Source organism: Gadus morhua, chromosome 10, assembly GCF_902167405.1.
Source record: "Gadus morhua chromosome 10, gadMor3.0, whole genome shotgun sequence".
NCBI classification, from domain to species: domain Eukaryota; kingdom Metazoa; phylum Chordata; class Actinopteri; order Gadiformes; family Gadidae; genus Gadus; species Gadus morhua.
In genome coordinates this window covers 21,047,283-21,068,626 of record NC_044057.1, presented here as the reverse complement: position 1 = coordinate 21,068,626, position 21,344 = coordinate 21,047,283, and the positions used below count along the sequence as shown (strand labels likewise).

Genomic DNA, 21,344 nt, shown 5'->3' with positions numbered 1-21,344 from the left:
GACTAAAGCAGGACAAAAATATTGGATTCTTAGGCCCAATCCCATTTCTACCCCTTACCCCTTCCCCTTACCCCTTCCCATTTACCCCTTCAAAACAAGGGGAGGGGTTAGGGGGAGGGGTAAGGGGTAGAAATAGGATCGGGCCTTAGAGTGCGAAGAAAAACACAGCAAGTACTGAGAACCAATAGAACTCTACCGTCGGGGTCCGTCATTCCTCCCTGTTTCTCCGTTTTCCAGAACGGTTCACACCTGTTCACCAAGCACCTGATCACGGGCCACCACCTCTACAACTTCTCGTACGGGTCGGACGGCCAGCTGTCGGCGCTGGCAGGGAGGGACGGCCGCGGGCTGCAGGTGAGGAGGGACGCCCACGGCGTTCCCCTCTGGCTGGCCCTACCCGGGGGCCAGGTGTACTGGCTGTCACTTAGCAACAGCGGAACACTGCGCAAGGTTTCAGCCCAAGGCCACGACGTCGCCCACATCACTTACCACGGCAACAGTGGCCTCCTAGCGACCAAGAGCGACGAGAACAGTTGGACCACAGTTTATGAGTAAGTTGGCTCGTCTCTTAGTTAGTTTAAGTTTTTTCTTTTTTTCCTGTCTTTGTAACCTGATTGTTCTTTGCTTTGCATTAATTTTGTGTCTTATCTTATACATATATATATATTTATATATATATATACATATATATATATATGTATACATATATATTTATATATATATATATATAGCTCTAGGTGATTGAGTTTGAGGGTAGGTGTGTGTGTGCTGGCAAAAGGAAATGTGAATTGTTACAGTGCCACCTGGTGGTGAGTTGTATTTCAGATTTCCTAATGGGAAGGAAACCAGACAGACAACTAGTATGCATACCCTGAAACATACACACTCCCACACACACACACAGACACACACAGACAGACACAAACACATACACACAACGGAATGTCAACACATCTATGAAGCACAGACCCACACACAGTATTATCGCCTCCGCAACACCCTGGTGAGACAATAGCGCAGTGTCTCACGTACGGTCCGTGTACACAATTTGACGTCCACACAGACGGTGTCTGTCTCAAATTCTACCAAAGGATAATTAAATGTATAAATCACTCGTGACACTTCCTCTGTGGCAATGAAGCGCCGGACAAGATAGAACGTGTGCCAGTGTTTGTGTGTGGGTGTTTGTGTGTGTGTGTGTGTGTGTGTGTGTGTGTGTGTGTGTGTGTGTGTGTGTGTGTGTGTGTGTGTGTGTGTGTGTGTGTGTGTGTGTGTGGATGTGTATACACAGTCTATATATATATATGTGTTTGTGTGTTTGTGTTCCGTACACACTTCATCCATGTCTGTGCTCTCTCTCTCTCTCTCTCTCTCTCTCTCTCTCTCTCTCTCTCTGTGAAGGTACAACAACGAGGGCCATGTGACCAACATCACCCTCCCCACGGGCGAGGTGAGCGGTTTCCACGGCAACCCAGAGCGCTGGTCTCGGGTGGAGGTGGAGGCGTCCAACCGTGAAAACTTTGTCACCAGCACCAACCTGTCCGCGAGCGACACCATCTACACCTTCAGACAAGGCATGGAGGCGCCCGATACACACATGCACACACACACACACACACACACACACACACACACACACACACACACACACACACACACACAGACACACACACGGACAAGCATGCACAAACGGGCACAAGCTGACATAGACACATGCATGCACACACATACACACACATACCGGCACTTGCACGCACACACACACACCCTTTATAAGCCAAGTGTAGGTCAGTTTGGGTAGGTCTACTAGATTTAGTAGTAGGCTACTACTTCTTACCTTTATAAACCTAGGGTGGGTTTGGTTGCTACAAAATATATTGTTTACCTTTATAGACCACGGTTAGGCTCACTTTGGCATCAAATACTCCTTCCTTGTCTGTGCCCTAACATTCACAGGGCTGCCAAGTTTCAAGCGAGATGACATTGCAAAACCTTGCAATTTTGCAAGACTCTACACCACAACCAATGGGCTTAAGGAACGATTAAAATCTGCCTTTTTCAGCCGCTGTGTGACTGTTTGTGAAGAATGGCCCCTTGGTTGACCGCTCACTTTTAAAAGTACACCGATTCCTCCACTGCCTACTTTACTGTCTTCTCCACTGCCTCCTTTTCTGACTCTACCCCTTCAATTTCTGGAAAACATGAAGTTGTCCCCCCAATACATCTATTTTTTTAATTAAAATTATATATTCAATAGAAGCCGACTTCACTTTGATCATCAGTCGTTCCTTCAAATATATTTGAAGCTACTATTAATGGCTGTGTGTCTGTAAAAGAAGATAATTTGATATAAGTTGGGGATAATATTGATGTCCCCTCCAAAAAACCCTGTTGAAAACATTCCACGATTGTGGTCCCCCTCTAAGTTGTAATGAGATCTGCGCCCTTGGGTCTTACTAAGTAACATGCCAGTGCGCTCTGCCTCACAACATGGAAGTGAAGTGTGCAGTGAAGGGATGACACTAGCTTGTGGAAATCCCCCTTAATTCTGTAAATCCCACAGTTGTTTTTCATTCTAGAATAACATCATTTCGTAATGATCAAAAACCAGCCTGTTCCCTCATAGCCTTTGCCTCAGTGGAACGACGGCATTCAGCTGCATCGGAAAGCAATGATAGGAAAGTGAGAAAATATATGCACATAATAAAATAAAATTCGACTTTGGAAATGTTAGCGTCAGAAATGCGAGGTATGGCTTGTGCGCTTGTGAACTGGTCAATATGCGTGAAACTGACGAGCAAAGTGGGAGACTTTGCAGCTCTGCACATAAACCTTGGTCTACGTTATTTCAGGGTTGCCAACTTTCTGGCTTCTGGCGTGTGACACACGCTTTCACCTTCAGCCTCACACTTTCACGCTGCCCAAACAATTCTCCCGCCAAGACCCTGCGAAAGCAACAGAATTGGACAGGCAACGTATTAATGCCAAATCGAAATGGTTAAACCAGGCCAATTACTTAGGCCTGTTTTTCCATGGAGCTGTCGCTTAATTGGACAGCTGGTCAAGTTAACAGTGGGGAGCCAAGAAGACGTTCAAGCAAGATTTGATATTGGAAACACGTATTTGACTATAATGAAAGTCTAATATTGTGAAATTGGGAGCATTTCCCTGTGTGAAAACACTCGAGCTGCCTGCGGATCACAAAAGCGGATTAGAACTACACGAAATCCCAGCCAATCCGATGGCTCGAAAAAAAAACGCAGCCAGTCCATCGCACAAAAACCCCAGCCAATCAGGGTGCTCGAAAACCCCAGCCAATCAGATCGCTTGGTTACAATTGATATGAACTATTTTGCTCCATACAGTAAAGGAATATATGAATGTCTAACTAACAGGATGAATTATGTTTATAATCCAGTCATAGGCTGTTTCTAAAAAAAATCCCATTGCGCAATATCAAACCGAGAATGTCTGTGAAAGTACGCGGCATTCTCTCTATTTCTGTGGGGAGCTGCCTCCGTCTGGCTTTGTGACTTGGTCGGTTTTGATTGTAGAGCCTGCTTGAAACCGCTATATAATAATCAGGGTTTGAATGGCCGGTTGCCCTGGTCAATGGTCGACTAAACGATCATACCCTATGGAGAATACCATGTGACGTGTGTGCATGCTTCCAAAGAGTGAGTGTTTTAGAGAGAGCGAGAAAGACAGAGTGCAGAGTGGAACAGTCCGACGCAGAAACTTCAGGGATCTCAAATAATGTAAAAGTGATGCCGCGCCACCATGTATCATTTTAAAATAGGGCTGTCACGACGCAGGCATTGAGTTGACGTCGTCGTTTTTTTCCCATTACATTCCTGAAACGGTTAAATTGGTTAAAAACGCATATTGTATTTGAAAAATGCTTTAAAAGACAAAAAGTCAGTGGGTATCAGATCCACTATTGACAAGGCTGAATTAGTTCCCCTCAAGGCTGCTTGGGCACTGAACATTATATATAATGTATGTCGTTTGGCAGCAAGATATATCATTAACTAGTCAAATGTCTTTGACGTTGCACAATGTCAAGTATTGTTGAGGCTCTATAAAGAAGTTAGGTTGTACAACGTATGGTGGCTGTCAGGACAATAATGATCGCCTGTCAGGACCCTAAAGATATCAAAAGGGAAGGGTAATGTATGGCAGCATATAGCGTTGCTGTGGAGGTGTGTTCAAATAATCACACCATTCCATAGCAGTGGTTTGCACTCTGTTTCTGAGTTATAAAGATGCTGGATATTCAACAGATATCCGTGTTCTGATGTGGGTGTTATGCCTTGGGCTGATTAAACCGAAAAATACAGATTAAACCGTAGAATTATCCATTAGCCACCTGATTGCCTAATCATCAAGACCAAGAGAAGGGGTCATTCTTTCGGTCATATTACTGTGGAGCCATTTAATTCAATAATTTCCTCCAATCCCAGATTTCCATTTGCGCTGCTGGCCCCTGGGCAGGTTCTCGGGGGCCCCCCTTGGGCAGGTTCTCGGGGCCCCCTTTTGGGCAGGTGCCCGGACGGCCCACATGGTAGATCTAGCCTCGACTCTGTGTCTGAGTCGGACTCAGTTACAGTAGAGCTTCGCTGTTGAAATTTTGGGCAGTGTCGAGCAGTCAGGACAACACACTTCGCCAACGATGATGTTAGGTCTTGTTCTGTGTTTAATATAATGGGTCACAATGCATGGCAGGCGATGCGTGCCAAGGTTCTGAGCGGTGCAGGGTGCTATCGTGGGGCTGTATGGTGGCGACAGTGTGAGTTAATTCGAAACACGAGTCCCTTATGTTCCAATTAAAACACACAGCTTAGACCGTATGGGGGGGATATGAATTAGGATGGTTTGTACGTTGAGCAAGGTATCAATAAAATTGCACTGGGCTATTGAAGAGAGTGCAAGGAATGAACACCTATTAATATTCTTGATGACAGATGGCCAGAAATGGTGAAGAAGCATCATAACTGAATTCTATTACCTAATACCATCCAGATATTAGTAGTCGGTCTAGGGCTCTTGTATATACTTTCTCTCTTTTAGGCATGGAAATAACTACCCCTATGCACTCTGAGCAAGCAGGCCAGAGAATATCTATGTCCCCCTGCTACCAACTCACCATCAGAAAGAGTATTTAGTAAACTCTTGTTAAGTTGATATGTCACGAATCTATGTTGATCCGTTTCCAGTAACTTTTGTGTTTTTACCTATGTTTTTAGGATTACCAAGACTTATATCGATATCGAAATATTAAAGTCGCTACATGTAACATTTCAACTAATTTGTAGCTTAAAATTAAGCCACCATGACAGGCAAGCAACACTACAGTTTGTGTGTGTGTGTGTGTGTGTGTGTGTGTGTGTGTGTGTGTGTGTGTGTGTTTGTGTGCGTTTATGTTTGTCTGTAAATCAGGCTGATATGAGTGAGTGTGAGTGACACATATGGGGGTGAGAATAGTAGATGAGCTTTGCTATTGATTTCCGTACCCACACACACACACACACTTACGGCCCATGACTCATGCGGTCAGAGAGCGGCACTCCTATTGGAGAGCTCCGGGTAGCCTGGGGCTTGGTGGGGATGATGGAACATGACTAACCAGACGCCGTTGGTGGTTGCATTGTAAGTCATGTGGGGGCCGTATGCAAAGCATCGCAACGGCAAACTCTGCCTGTCCTCGGCTCGAGGCTTCATGGTGCTCCACAACACATGTAACATATTGTAATTAAAGTACTTAATATGCATAAAGAGGGCTTCTGTATATTTGATATAAAGAAGATATCCCACTTTTTTGTTTTAATCTTTATTAGTTATTCATACATTCATTGGATCCCTCTCGAAATGATCAATTCATAAAACAACTAAACAACCCAACTTAGATAAGAGCCTGTGGAAATGATGAGTGCGGCAGACCTCCTAATATGTTTGACTTGTGAAGTCTACAGTTGTAGAAGCTAAACTTGCACCTGCTCATTATTTGCTAACTTGGGATGTGAGCCCCGCTGCAGAGGAGGAACAAAAGTAACGGCTTTAGCGAATGTGTGAGAATATCAAAAACAAGTGCATTCAGGAAGTGCAAAAAAGAAAGGGGTGGTATTTATTTCGCTCTCTCTCTTTCTCACCATCTCTCTGTTTCTCTTGTCTCTCGCTGTGGGAAAGAAGAAGGAAGACATGGGTGTATGTGTTCCAGCATCAAAAAAAGCACACAACATTAAACACTATACGCACAGAGTACAGACTGTGCACTCAAAGTACACACTGGAAACAAGATACATTCTTCAAACAACAATGTTTTGAAAGATTAAACAGCTCGATAGGATCTGTTATTTGGTTGATGGTGGCCTCTATCATTTAGCAACCAGAAATTACTCGGAATAGTGGAAAACGATATTGCGCATTTATCTTTAACTTATTTTGTTTGGTTTGTGTTCTATTTGTGTATGTTGTGTTTTATTCAATCTTAAATACTAACAAATGTCTTTTTAACACAGTGAACAGGAGTTTACTACAGTGTTAATGCTAGCCTGTTTCTTGTTTGAGCAACACGTCAGCAGAGGTGTCACTTTGTTGATAGTTGTTGAGACCACAGCTGCCACATCGTTTTTTATGTTGTGTAGTGCATAGTTTCCTGTTTTCATTTTTGTACGTATGTGTGGGTGGCTGTGTGTGTGTGTGTGTGTGTGTGTGTGGTGTGTGTGTGTGTGTGTGTGTGTGTGTGTGTGTGTGTGTGTGTGTGTGTGTGTGTGTGTGTGTGACACATGTGCGCCTCTCCACGTTTCCAAACCACAGATCATGCACAGAGCTCGTACCGCGTGAGTGCCGACGGCTCCTTCTTGGTTTCCCTGGCGAGTGGAATGGAGCTGTCACTCAACACGGAGCCCCTCCTCCCGGGGGCGGTCGGGGGCGGAGTCAGCCCAACAGCCAGCCGCTGTAACATCAGCCTGCCGGGAGACCACGCCCCCAGCCTGATAGAGTGGAGGCAGAGGAAGGAGCAGGCCAAAACCAACTTCAGCACCTACGAACGCAGGCTCAGGGTAACCCAAGGCCATCAATGTTGGACTATATAATGTTGAGCCTTGGCATGGTCCACGAGAAATGAAACATAAAAAATCACTTGGATCTCTTGGATAATTTTATGGTATCCATCTTATTGATTTATTAGGGGAAATGATATTTCCATACAAATTCTTGCTTGATACATAAATAGTCATGAGATGATTTAGGTGAATCACAAATTCGTCTACATCTTTCAGTGTTTTCCAGGGTTCACCTAGTAGTAGTATCGCAGCTGATACGACGTAAAGCCATTTGTTTTCTGAGGCTGGAAAAGTTGTGCAACTCCCGCGGAAAAAAATCTGCCACTCGTTCAAAGTGTGAAATAAGTCCTTTGCTGGAAAAAAACCCTAAAGAACCATCATATTGTCGCCGCTTCAATGCACAGAATTGAGGCTGACCCACGGGGAACGCATTACCTTCATGAAGCTGCCCTTTCATCCCCCCCGCAGACCCCCGAACCACGCCATATTTACATATCGTGGCCACAGGGGTGTGAGTTTTGCAAAAATACATATTTTACAATGAGTCACAGCCAACGGGCGGATCACGGATGCACACCTCCCTCATATGTCAACGGCCACACTTTGTCATTCCGATCTGAAATGACACATAAACTGCACCCAGATGAGGATATTTCCAGACTCATCAGCAGCATGCTAATTAATGAGCTGTCCCCGGGACCCCTTGCTCCTTGTTGTCATACAAAGAGATCTATTCTTAATTCAGTGACCTGCTTTGAGCTGAGCACAGATTTAATGAAGCCTCCGCCGCCGCTGCCTGCGGCCCAGCACTGGTTCAACAGCTATTGTTCAACTTTTAAGCTTCGAGGTTGCAAGTATTAGTAATAATAATGACAACCGTATACAAAAAATAACACAACTTTTTTTAATGTATTTATTCATTTGTATTGCCCAATACATACCTTAAGCTACTTTATAGTTATATATACTTATAGTATTATCTATATTTTTGGATATATTTGTATATTTTATATTCCATTATAAACCCAGTGACCAGTGCAATATATGTTTTTACTATTATAAACACAGTGTAGGTTTGATCCGGTGCTATATACATTTGATTTATTAATTCTTATATAATATCTATGAAAATAGTTTTGTGCATACGCTGACGCTCCAGCTAACCGGCGACCCACACCTCCCTCTCACAGGCACACAACAGGAACCTGCTCTCCATAGACTTTGACCAGAGCACCCGCGTGGGCAAGATCTACGACGACCACCGCAAGTTCACCCTGCACATCCAGTATGACCTGCAGGGCCGGCCCGTGGTGTGGTCGCCCAGCAGCAAGTACACGGAGGTCAACGTCAGCTACTCCAGCGGCGGGCTGCTGACGGCCATCCACCGCGGGGACTGGTCCGAGAGGCTGGAGTACGAGGGCGGCCGGGTGGTCTCCAGGGCCTGGGTCAACGGGAAGATCTGGAGCTACACCTACGTGGACCGGGTGAGGCTCCTGCTGGACGCCACAGGGGTCGGGGCTGTGGTGGTTGCCAACATTAAAAGCCAATTTAGAAAGTGGTTAACACAATTTGCGTATCGATTCATTTTAAATTGAATTATTTACTAAAATACATACAGGGTCATTCTGGACAATTAACCTATTTTGTCAAAACAATGGTGAGCCTCGCAATGAATATTTTAATTGTAATAATAGTCTCATAAATAGTTTCCACATATAATATCAAATAAACAAGCGCATTTAAAGAGAGTGCAAATTGAAAAAAAAAATGCATGAACCATTCTAGGTAATATTGTTAAAACGTAAGACGAAGAAGTAAAAAATTAAATTAAATGTGTGATGAATCGGAACTAAACCAGAGCTATAATACCCTCTTAAAATGAACTCCTCTTCAAATTAAATATTCATCTAAATATATTTTTAGACTTTGGGATCAAACCAAACTCAGAGCAGGGTACAGCAGAAAGCCATCAAAAATGTGATAAGACCATATGTATAATTTATACTCTAATACTATACCTCATCTATTATAAATAACTTTTCTTTTAAAAGATTTGGGACACTTGCTTTTTATTTTTTCTCTGACCATTTTACTTCCTCAAACCATTTTGTTTGATCAACTAAAATAACCCAACACTCTTCTGTAAACAAAAGGGAATAAAATGGGCAAATAAAGTAATATATGTATATATATTTATTTGTCTTGCGTGCATTCCGCAGTCGACCATGCTGCCTGCTGCATAGCCAGCGACGCTACGTGTTTGAGCTACGACCACACCGACCGCCTGGTCGCCGTGACGATGCCGAGCATGGTGCGCCACACCCTGCAGTCCTTTCTGTCGGTGGGCTACTACCGCAACATGTACACGCCGCCCGACAGCCAGGCCCACTTCTGCAGGACTACAGCCTGAACACGGGCGGACTGCTGAAGACCCAGTACCTGGGCACGGGGCGCAGTGTGGTCTACAGGTGGGTCTTCACCCGCAGTGTGCGCTAGATACTACCCAACTGATCCTGATCGATGTACCGACTGCGATCATTATACTGATTCGGATCTATTAACGGATCCTGATCAATATACTGAACTGGATCGACATACTGATCCTGATCAATGTGCCGACTGTGATCAATATACTGATCCTGATCAATGTGCCGAATGCGATCAATATACTGATTCTGAATGTAACGTTTGTTCTACACATCGGCTTCTTATCTTCATCAATGCATATATCCTGATCCATGAGCCGATTGATCAATATACTGATTTGGAACAATGGACTGGTTCGGATCAATCTATTGATCATGATCAAAATGCTGATTTTGGTCAAAGTATTCATCCTGTTCAATGCATAGGTCCTACCTAATGTACTTATTCAGATCAATGAACTGATTCTGCACAATATACAGATCTTTATAATTTCTTTCCAGTCAATGCACTGCACAAGAGCATTGTAATGATTCCATTTGATGAACTCCAGCCAGTTGTTTTTTGGCAGCACTTAAGAGTTTTTGTAGTTACTCAAGTATTGATTTTATGATTTGAGGATTTTCCTCCTCCCTTGTAAGGCGCTTTAGATAAGTACGCCTGCTAATTGACTAAATGTAAATATAGTCATTACGATCATTCGCTTCAATGTTGCTTAAAGGCCTTGCAGTTTCTGAGAGATTCATCTGATGCACCTTTTCAATACTTTTTCTAGTATTGAAAAGGTATGGGGAAAGGAAAACAGGCCTACTTTACAAAAACAATAGGTTGTTTTATTAGCCTAGCTATTGATTAGCCGAGCTGGGCATTGGAACTAGTCTTTTGACTCTCTCTCGCTCCCTCTCTCCCTCTCTCTCTCTCTCTCTCTCTCTCTCTCGCTCTCTAGGTACACGCCGTCTGCCCGGCTGTCGGAGGTGGTGTACGACTCCACCCTGGTGACCTTCACCTATGACGAGGCTCTGGGCACCGTCAAGACCATCCACCTCACCCATAACGGCTTTATCAGCTCTATCCGCTACAGACAGACAGGTAGCCGCACACGCATGCATGAACACATTCTCAATCTTAGACACACACACACACACACACACACACACACACACACACACACACACACACACACACACACACACACACACACACACAATACTTGATTGTATTTTTTTTTATGTTTTATTATTGTTATTATCTTTTGTTAAGCACATTGATTTGCACTTGTGTATGAAATCGGCTGTATAAATAAACGTACCTTACCTTACCTTAAACACACACACACACACACACACACACACACACACACACACACACACACACACACACACACACACACACACCACACACACACACACACAAACACAAGGACATACATCACACACACTGTCCAGTACTCTCAATCACAGACACAGACTCTCACTTACATACACACATACATCCACACATACACACACACACACACAAATACACAGTGACACATTAGTTATTTCAAGTTTCAGTAAATGGAGCCTACCATTAGCTGGAACTAGCAAAACCTGACATGAACAATCATTTTGCCATCTGGTCCTCTTCAGAACACTTGTGTCTGAGCGAAACAGATTTTTTCATTGTTGTAGATAACCGTTGGTTTATTTGAGACACCGAAAACTGCCTTCCGAAGGCCGGAAGGCGTTGTGGTCTACCACAATGCACCATTGAGCCCTGGTGCTGCTTGTACCTTCCTCCACCTCTTAAACTGAGAGCTATAAATCACACTGTGTGTGTGACTTAACATGATCACAATTGTTGTTTGCGTGAACAAAACTCCATCGCCCCTGCTGAATGTGTGTGTGTGTGTGTGTGTGTGTGTGTGTGTGTGTGTGTGTGTGTGTGTGTGTGTGTGTGTGTGTGTGTGTGTGTGTGTGTGTGTGTGTGTGTGTGTGTGTGTGTGTGTGTGTGTGTGTGAAAGCTTCATGCTTGATGCGCTTTTTTGTATGTTGTGGTTAGCTGGCGTTAGGTTGCTTTGTCTTTGTCTGACTATGTCCGTCTATGTATGTCTTTTCTTTCATTTTGTTTTTCACGTGTGACTTTTAATTATTGCAAATGCACATGTTTGCATACGCCTATGTGTGTGTGTAGACGATCGATTCTTAATAATATTTTTTTCCCCCGGGCGGTCAATCAAAAACCAATTACACGAAAATATTGTTTCAGTGCCACAAATGGAAAATTAATTAGAAACACAATTAGAACAACTCACATATCTTGTTCTGTAAGTGATTGACTTTGCAGCCTTGGCAGATACTGTAATTCAAGTCTTTGTGGAGCACTATGATCTTCACTATGTGGTCACACCATCACCAGACTATCTTGATTGGTGGCTCAAGGTCAGGTGTTGCTAATCTGCCAGGCCCAGACAAAAAATCTGAATTGGATGATTGTGTGTGTGTGTGTGTGTGTGTGTGTGTGTGTGTGTGTGTGTGTGTGTGTGTGTGTTGTGTGTGTGTGTGTGTGTGTGTGTGTGTGTGTGTGCTTGTGTGTGTATGTGTGTGTGGTGGGGCGTGCGTGCGTGTGTGTGTGTGTGTGTGTTGTGTGTGTCTGTCTTTCAGTGTGTCAGCGTGTGTGTATCAGTAGTGAGTTAGTGCATGAGTCCCTCTGTTAGTCAATATCTGTCATTGTGTGTTTGTGTGTGCGTGTGTGCACATTTGTGCGTATTAGTGTGTGTGCATGCTTGAATCCATGTGTGCGTTTGTGTGTATGAGCATTAGAGCGTGTATATGTGTGTGTGTGTGTGTGTGTATGAGCATTAGAGCGTGTATATGTGTGTGTGTGTGTGTAGGTATACGCATTCGTGCGTGTATGTGTGGGTGTGTGTGTGTGTGTGTGTATGAGCATTAGAGCGTGTATATGTGTGTGTGTGTGTGTGTGTGTGTGTGTGTGTGTGTGTGTGTATGAGCAATAGAGCGTGTATATGTGTGTGTGTGTGTGTGTGTGTGTATGAGCATTCATGCGTGTATGTGTGGGTGTGTGTGTGTGTGTGCATGCATGTGTGTGTTTATTTGTGTTTGTTATCACTCAGCCATGAGTCTGAAAGGACTCACCTTCCTTTAACTGATCTCATTTCAGAAGAACAAACGGCACTGCAGCGAGCTCAGATAGTGGTAATTGTCCCTTTTGTTGAGAGAGGGGCACACACACACACAGACATAGAAAGAAGTTAGGGCAACGAGTGAGAGGGAGGGGTGTGAGAGAGGGAGAGAGAGAGAGAACAAGACAAAGAGAGAGACATAAACAGAAAGGGGGAAGGGGTGCCGAGGAAATAGAGATGGAGACAGTCTATAACTTCCCTAGCTGCCAAAGTCTAATAGCCTATACCTTACCCTCTGTGATCGTCTCATTTCCGCTATTAGCGCAAGTTTAAAATCAACAGTTAAAAATAATAATAAAAGGAATTGTATAAAGAGCGTATGCAATGCTGATGCAGCTCTTCACAGGCCCCGGCACAGAGACAGTCCGTCATTTTAACTGCGTTGCGAGTCATCCCAAATAGCACCTTAATGGTCTTTCATTAGCAGAAGCCTATCTCCAGACGGAGAGAGACGCGCGGAAGTAGCTAGCATCAGGGGTGATGAATGGTGTTGTTAAAGTTGATGTGCAGACGTTAAGGAGCACATTGCCTCCATCACGGCTATTGTCTTAAGATGTCCTTATCCCCTTCTTCGTATTAAAAGGTCAACGCTGGGAAATGGCGCAACGATAACGGTGTGGGGGGGGAATAGCACGCAGGCGCGCGCGCCTTAGCGTGTGCGCGCGCTCGTCAACGACGTTGAATTAGCGCTCGAGTTGGACAGAAGTTGTACTCTACAGGCCTTGAGTTTGACCATTTTCTGTATGTGTGTGTGTGTGTGTGTGTGTGTGTGTGTGTGTGTGTGTGTGTGTGTGTGTGTGTGTGTGTATTTTTTTTATATTTGTGGGTTTATAGAATCCAAATCGACCATTAAATTCACCAATATTTACCATTTTACCAACAGTCGCTTTTATTATTATCTAAAGCGGCTTACAGAGAAATGCGATTCTGGGGGGCAGGTGGGGGGTTCACCCAGTCACCCGTCTCCTTCCTCCGGGGCCTCCAGGGGCCCCTCAGCGTCCACACACCCGGTGACGTGTCTCCTTCCTCCTTGACCTCCCCGGTCGACCCACAGGTCCGCTGACGACCCGCCAGATCTTCCGCTTCAGCGAGGAGGGTCTGGTGAACGCCCGCTTCGACTACAGCTATAACAACTTCCGGGTCACCAGCATGCAGGCGGTGATCAACGAGAACCCGCTGCCAATAGACCTGTACCGCTACGTGGACGTCTCTGGCAGAGTGGAGCAGTTCGGGAAGTTCAGCGTCATCTTCTACGACCTCAACCAGGTACGAAGGGGGAAGGCGCCTCTGGGGTCAACAAAGGGAAGAAAAGGCGGGAGCAGCATCGAGGAGGGAGTGACCCATGGTGCTCTTCTGGCCGGCTTTTGGCCTTAAAAACACTGAGTAAAGAAGTTGCGCTTGGTGTATCCCTCGCTTTGAATCATTAAGGGGGAGAGAAGATGTGCATGAGGGACCTTTTACCCTTTAGAAAATGTGTGGATATAAAATATACTGAAAAAGATCTGGAGCTTATAAGCCAGCAATATCCCATGCTCCCACAATGCATTTCAGGAGGTGAGCCCAAGTAGGGTCGTGTGCATGAGGCTGGTAAACACTCTCATAGCATTTTTTTCCCACCAATATTTTGTTTGATGTATTTTTCCTTCCGTTTGATTTTTGAAGTATCAGAGGGAAATGGCTCTTCGGTAGATGCTGTGTTTAGGATTTGATGATTGGTTGGCGACGGAGAGATGGAGCCCAGGTGTAATGTATACCGTTGAGTGGAGGGAAATCACATGATGCAGAGCAGAGGCTGAAATCAAAAACGCTCCTCAAAACAGAGATCAATACCTGCGTAAGGTGCATATTTCAGTCCAGACGAGCGACGCTGTATGGGCCGGGCAAAGGACATGCAGCACATCAGGAAATCAACCTCAGAGAGAGTGTGCATGAAAGCTAGCATGGAAGACAGAGAAACCAGACGCAGCTTAAGAAACCACTTTGCATTACCATGTGTTGCCGCTGTTCTTCTGCAAATCTGGGTTTTGTTGTGAAATAACAACACCTCTTTGCAGAGGTTTGAAACCTTCAACAAGGCATTTTGGGGTCAAACACCACATGCTCCAAAACAAAAGTAGCAAAGAACGTCAATGGAAAACATTAGAATGGAGAAGATATCATGAAATGCATAAAGCAACTACTCTTGTCATTATGAAATATGATATAAAAATAATATTATAATAACTGAACAACATATATAATATATAAATAAAAAATATGTATGCATACATTTATATATAATGCATACACATAATGTATGTACATAAAATATACATTATATTATTGATTGAGGAGTAAAATTGTACCCGTACCCTGCACCCTACCCTCTCGTTCCACCAGTGATACGCTTACTACAGGTTGAAAAACCCTGCTTGGAGGATGATGAGGCTAACCTATTTCTGCTGGCTATCGTGTACGACGATGATAAGGCTACACAATAAAGCACAACCTCGAACACACTTATTTCTTTCGTGTTTGACTGTCGCCAAATAGGAATATGAAAAAGGAGTTTTTTGTTACTGATATTCGATTTAAAATATCCATCATTCCCAACATGTAAACAACCAACCATTTCATATTTAGCATTATTTTAAATCTAACCCTAACCCTAATTTCAAATAAGTGAAAAAATTAAATATCACCTTATCCAAACATTTTCCGACACTGACACATCCGATTTCCTCCTACAAATCCAATTCCACACGTTGTACTTTTTCCAACGCCTCTATCCCCTCCAACCCTATGCCCCAGGCTTCCCCCTTGCTCCGCCCCCTAACCCCTATCTCGCCGTGTGATTGGCTGCAGGTGATCACCACGCACCTCATGAAGCACACCAAGGTGTTCAACTCGTACGGCCAGGTGGTGGAGGTGCAGTACGAGATCCTCAAGTCCATCGCCTACTGGATGACCCTCCAGTACGACGCGGCCGGGCGCACCACCACCTGCGACATCCGCGTGGGCGTGGACAGCAACGTGACGCGCTACGCCTACGAGTACGACGCCGACAGCCAGCTGCAGAGCGCCTCGGTCAACGAGCGGCCCCAGTGGCGCTACAGCTACGACCTGAACGGGAACATCAACCTGCTGAGCCATGGCACCAGCGCCAGGTACGCTGTCCTCCCGTCACGCTGACGGTGCGCTGGAGGGCTGAACGATTTGGGGAAGTGATATCATTGAGATTATTTCGATCAATATTACGATTTTTTTTTTTTTTTTAAAGTTCCTTTTGTCCTGTACTATTCGATAAAGAGGAAATTAATCATTCTATAGTATGACCAACACCACATTGGAAGCAGTCAACATATAAATAATAATAATAATTCATTGAATTTATTGAGCGCTTTTCTAGACACTCAAAGACGCCTAAGGATAAACTGCTGCTTCCCTTTAGGCCAGGCTTATGCGTCGAGATGAATTGATTCATGAATTGATATTGTAACACCTTTATTGAACCATTGAATTGTAAAAGAAAAAGAAATATGAATCTTACTGATCTCCAGTCAGTAACAAAGTCCATAACAACTATGAAAAATCCCCCCTAAACAAATTGATGTTTATTTTTTTATCGAAGCCTTTGTGATTTGCAAATCGCGTTCTTTTACATCTTGATGTCGGTTTGAATTCGATTAATCGTTCAGCCCTAGTGGTTTGTGTGTTTGTTGCTCGTGGGCAACTGCCCGAGCCCCAAAGAGTTGTTTGTTGTTGCTCTTGTTTCTCATCTCATCCTGTAAGATGTGGTTTTGTGTAGCTCAGCTTGCTAGCGTATCCTGTTCTTGTGTCGTTTGTGGGCTGCAGTGAAACAAGATGGATGGCTTCAAACCTCACCATGAGGTTCTAAGCAGCCACATTCAAAATAATAATTTCAAGATATTATTATACTATAAATGGAGCCTACCAATATATTATTATAACCCCCTGTTTAGTTTTCTTTCGATGATCACAGGGCTTCGGTGAGAACTCGATTCTAATTAGTCCATCCCAGCACTCAGCGGTCTGTTATATCTGAACAGCGGACCGCTATCAATGCTATCAATAACAGACCGTTGCAACGGATGATTTTCAAAATTGTCAAATCCAACTGACCCTATTCTAATGGCGGAAGCAATGGATTCATTTTTAAATCAAAATAATCTTTTTCATATTTTTATATTTGTTGTCAAACGATTGAGTAAGCAGCCATGTAACGAGCGGGATAACATACAGCACGCCCGTCGTCACCGCTAAATACCGCTACTTCCCCCCCCCCCCCCCCCCCCCAGGCTGACCCCTCTGCGCTACGACCAGCGGGACCGCATCACGCGGCTGGGCGAGCTGCAGTACACGGTGGACGAGGACGGCTTCCTGCGGCAGCGCGGCAACGACCTCTTCCACTACAACTCCAACGGGCTGCTGACGCGCGTGCTGAACCGCGTGTCCGAGCGCTCGGTGCGCTACCGCTACGACGGCCTGGGCCGCCGCGTGGCCACGCGCACCAGCCAGGGCCACCAGCTGCAGTTCTTCTACGCCGACCTGGCGCAGCCCACCCGCGTCACCCACCTGTTCAACCACAGCAGCAGCCAGATCACCTCGCTGTACTACGACCTGCAGGGCCACCTCATCGCCATGGAGCGCACCGGCGGCGAGGAGTACTACGTGGCCTGCGACGGCACGGGCACGCCCCGCGCCGTCTTCTCCAGCAAGGGGCGCCTGGTGAAGGAGGTGCTGTACACGCCCTACGGGGAGGTGTACCAGGACACCAACCCCGAGTTCCAGCTGGTGATCGGCTTCCACGGGGGCCTCTACGATCCCTTCACCCGCTTGGTGCACCTGGGGAGGCGGGACTACGATACGCTGGCCGGCCGGTGGACCTCGCCCAATCACGAGCTGTGGGCGGAGCTGAGCGAGGAGCCGCGGCCGTTCAACCTGTACACCTTCAGGAACAACTGTCCCGTGGGGAAGGTGGAGGAGGTGACGCAGTTTACCTCTGGTGAGCTGGATGCACGCACGCACACACACAAAACACACACCACCACACACACACACACACACACACACGCACGCACACACGCACACGCACGCACGCACACGCACACACGCACGCGCACGCACGCACGCGCACGCACGCGCACGCAAGCACGCACATTGATGCAAGCATGGACACGGATATACACACATTTACACATAAACACACGCATGCACACAGACATACACACGCATGTACACAACCACACACGTATGTATACAGATACACTAAAGAATGTACGCACACAACACAGAAACGCACACATAATGTAAGCAAATATGTAACATGTGAGCGTTTGAGTTGCTAAAATTGCGCAACTCTGACAGCATTTTCCTCCGCAGCTTCAATTCCACCGATACACACGTGTGTGACTTTCTATTTTTATCTTGCACGACTACAAATTCCACTGCCACATGTGCTTTGATTGTTTTTTTTGCTCCACTAATACCTTCATACTCTACACTACACGACCGGAAGCCGATCTCGTACATTTGGAACGTCTTTACCCAAACACCCCCCCATCACCATCATACCTGACACCCGCAAATCCTCCAGTGTCCCGATTCTCACAGAGAGTCAACAGCCCCCGTCCGCCCCCCGTCACCCACCACAGCTGCAAGGCCCACTCAATCACACCGACGTGCATTCTCACATCCGCCGCTGAAAAAAAGAGAGAAAAAGAAAAAAAATACATAATTTTGCTGCTGTGATGTTCAGCACTTTGGGCCGCCTTTTCTACAGTTGGAATAAATAAGAAGAGATTCATTCTTAGATCAATAATGAGAATGATGATAATTATTATGATTTGCTAGTTTATTTTCCAGAAAGGCGAGAATAGAGCTTAACAACAGTGGGGAGACGAGATGAAGAGAAGGAGTCTATAACAAAGCCTGAGTCTGTCTCTGATCGTCCTGTTTTGCTGTGTTCGTTTGTTTGGTGTGGGTTTATTATCTATTTTTTTCTTAGCTTTATGTGTTCTTAACACAGACAGATGTCCCCGCCCTCTTTCACCCCCTCACTCCCCCACCCTTGGTACTCTGTTCCGGTACCCACTGCTTCCCTGGCAAACAACGTGGAAACCAAGTAGACAATAACATGAGTAGGAGGTGTTCTCATGTGTGTGTGTGTGTGTGTGTGTGTGTGTGTGTGTGTGTGGGGGGGGGGGGGTGTTTGTGTGGGGGGCTGGGGGTGTGCATGCGCATGTGAATGTTCCATTTACTGATCATCCGGTTAATTTATGGGGCATCCATGGTTCAGATGTCCTGGGTTCTGGCACAACCTGCTCCAAACCGGCCCGGTATTCCAACTGGAGAGAACATTGACATCACCCCCAACAATGCCTTCTATTATCCCCGCCACAAATAATACCCACACACTGTGTGTGTGTGTGTGTGTGTGTGTGTGTGTGTGTGTGTGTGTGTGTGTGTGTGTTGTGTGTGTGTTGTGGTGTGTGTGTGTGTGTGGTGTGTGTGTGTGTGGTAGATGAAGTGCACGTCTCCATCTACCAGGAACACACACACAGACACGTGTGTGTCTGTGTGTGTGTGTGTGTGTGTTTGGTAGATGGTTTGCTTTATTAGTTGTTAAGTGCATCAAAAAGGTTGACACTTTGTTATTACTGGCCATTAATTTAATATGTTTATGTATTGTCAAATATGTGCCTTACCTGTTCTCTTTGTGTGTGTGTGTGTGTGTGTGTGTGTGTGTGTGTGTGTGTGTGTGTGTGTGTGTGTGTGTGTGTGTGTGTGTGTGTGTGTGTGTGTGTGTGTGTGCATCTGTGTGTTTGTGTATGTGTGTGCGTGTGTTTGTGTGTGTGTCCAGATATTGGAAGCTGGCTGCAGCTGTTTGGCTTCCAGCTGCACAACGTGGTCCCAGGCTTCCCCAAGCCGGAGGTGGGCAGCATGGAGCAGGCCTACGAGCTCATGAAGACCCAGACCAAGACGCAGGACTGGGATTCCAGCAAGGTAGCGTTGATCAACAGGATGCTCAGGATCAATCAGTACTGCATATAATAACCAACACAAATATATAAAACTATTTATAATAGAAAAAAAAGAAATATATATATATATATAATATATATATTTTTTTATATATATATTATAAATAGTAGAGAAATTAATAATTATATACCATATATAATAAAAATAAATTATGAATATTATTCTATAATTTTTTTATTTGTATGGTAATTATTATTTTGTGTTGAATATATTACTTCTTATTTTACCACTTCTACTACTCAATGCCTGATGATAATATAATTAGTAATATAGTTAATAGTAACATAATAATATTAATAATAATAATAATAATAGTATAGCAGTAGTAGTGGCAGAATACTGTTAATAATTACTTATTTACTAAGTTCTAAGTTTACTGAGCACTTTAATAATATATACCCAGAACATATGAACAGGGTTCTTTCTGTGAATAAAGCTTGTATCCAGAAGTACAGCGTGTGTCCTGTGACCAGGTGGCTCTGGGGATCCAGTGCGAGCTCCAGCGCCAGCTGCGGAGCTTCATCTCCCTGGAGCGCCTGCCCCTGGTGTCGCACCCCGTGGGCTCCACCTGCCACCGGCCCCTGCACCTGCCCCCCTTCGCCACGCGCCCCTCCCTGCTGGGCCCCAGCATCCGCTTCGCCGCGGCGGCGGGGGGGCGCGTCACCGCCGAGGTGATCGGCGTGGCCAGCGAGGACAGCCGGCGCGTGGCGGCCATCCTGAACGGCGCCGTGCACCTGGGCGGCCTGAGCTTCAGCGTGCACGGCTGCGACACCCACCACTTCCTGCAGTCGCGGCCCGTCGAGGAGGACCTGGCGCCGGGCCTGGGCCTGGGCGGGCGCGTGCTGGACAGCGGCGTCAACGTCAGCGTGTCCCAGGTGAGCGCCACGGTGGGCGGGCGCACGCGGCGCTTCGCCGACATCGTGCTGCAGCAGGGCGCCCTGTGCCTGTGCGTGCGCTACGGCGGCAGCGAGGAGGAGGAGCGGGCCCGCGTGCGGGAGGAGGCGTGGCGCCGGGCGGTGGACGGCGCCTGGCGGGCGGAGCGCCGGCGGGCGGAGGAGGGGGACGCGGGGAGCCGGGCGTGGAGCGAGACGGAGAAGCAGCAGCTGCTGTCGGAGGGCCGTGTGGCGAGCTACGATGGCTACTACTCGCTGCCCGTGGAGCAGCAGCCGGAGCTGTCCGACTGCCCCTCCAACATCCACTTCATGACACTCAGCGAGGTGGGGGGCAGGTAACAGAGACAACCCCCGGGTAGCTCCTCCTCGCTCCTCCCGCTTGGCCACGCCCTCCGCCGCCTCCCCCCCCCCCCCCCCACTACAGCCCTCTGCCCGAGCCCATACCCTAGCCCCATACCCTAGCCCCCCCCCCCCCCCCCCCCCCCCCCCACCAAAGACTGCCTGTTTGTACTTTCACCCCAAGTTTGTCCTACTGTTTCTATACTGTATCAAAGAAGAACCGGAACACGAAGACAACAGAGTTAGAAGTAGTAGAAGAAGAAGAAGAAAAAAAACACAAGGAGGTGGGGTTGCGGGTGATGGGGGTTGCGGGTGGGGGGGGGGGGGGGAAAAAAATCATTTCCAAATGCCTTTAATTGTGACAAAATGATGGTATTTTATTATTATCGTCCAGTTTTG

At 46.1% G+C, this 21,344-nt stretch overlaps 1 protein-coding gene across 1 annotated transcript in view; it reads left to right on the top strand.

Moving 5' to 3' along the window:
* Window positions 1–21,017, top strand: part of tenm1 (teneurin transmembrane protein 1) — a gene marked incomplete in the record, with an annotated part of 143,465 nt that extends 122,448 nt beyond the window's left edge. The window contains 14 exon segments of the mRNA XM_030367748.1: window positions 238–551; window positions 1,402–1,574; window positions 6,817–7,061; window positions 8,255–8,548; window positions 9,284–9,295; window positions 9,297–9,329; window positions 9,331–9,454; window positions 9,457–9,532; window positions 10,435–10,577; window positions 13,724–13,935; window positions 15,514–15,815; window positions 16,968–17,674; window positions 19,532–19,674; window positions 20,187–21,017. Coding sequence (XP_030223608.1) covers window positions 238–551; window positions 1,402–1,574; window positions 6,817–7,061; window positions 8,255–8,548; window positions 9,284–9,295; window positions 9,297–9,329; window positions 9,331–9,454; window positions 9,457–9,532; window positions 10,435–10,577; window positions 13,724–13,935; window positions 15,514–15,815; window positions 16,968–17,674; window positions 19,532–19,674; window positions 20,187–20,945 — 3,537 coding nt within the window.
* Window positions 21,018–21,344: the final 327 nt, after the last annotated feature.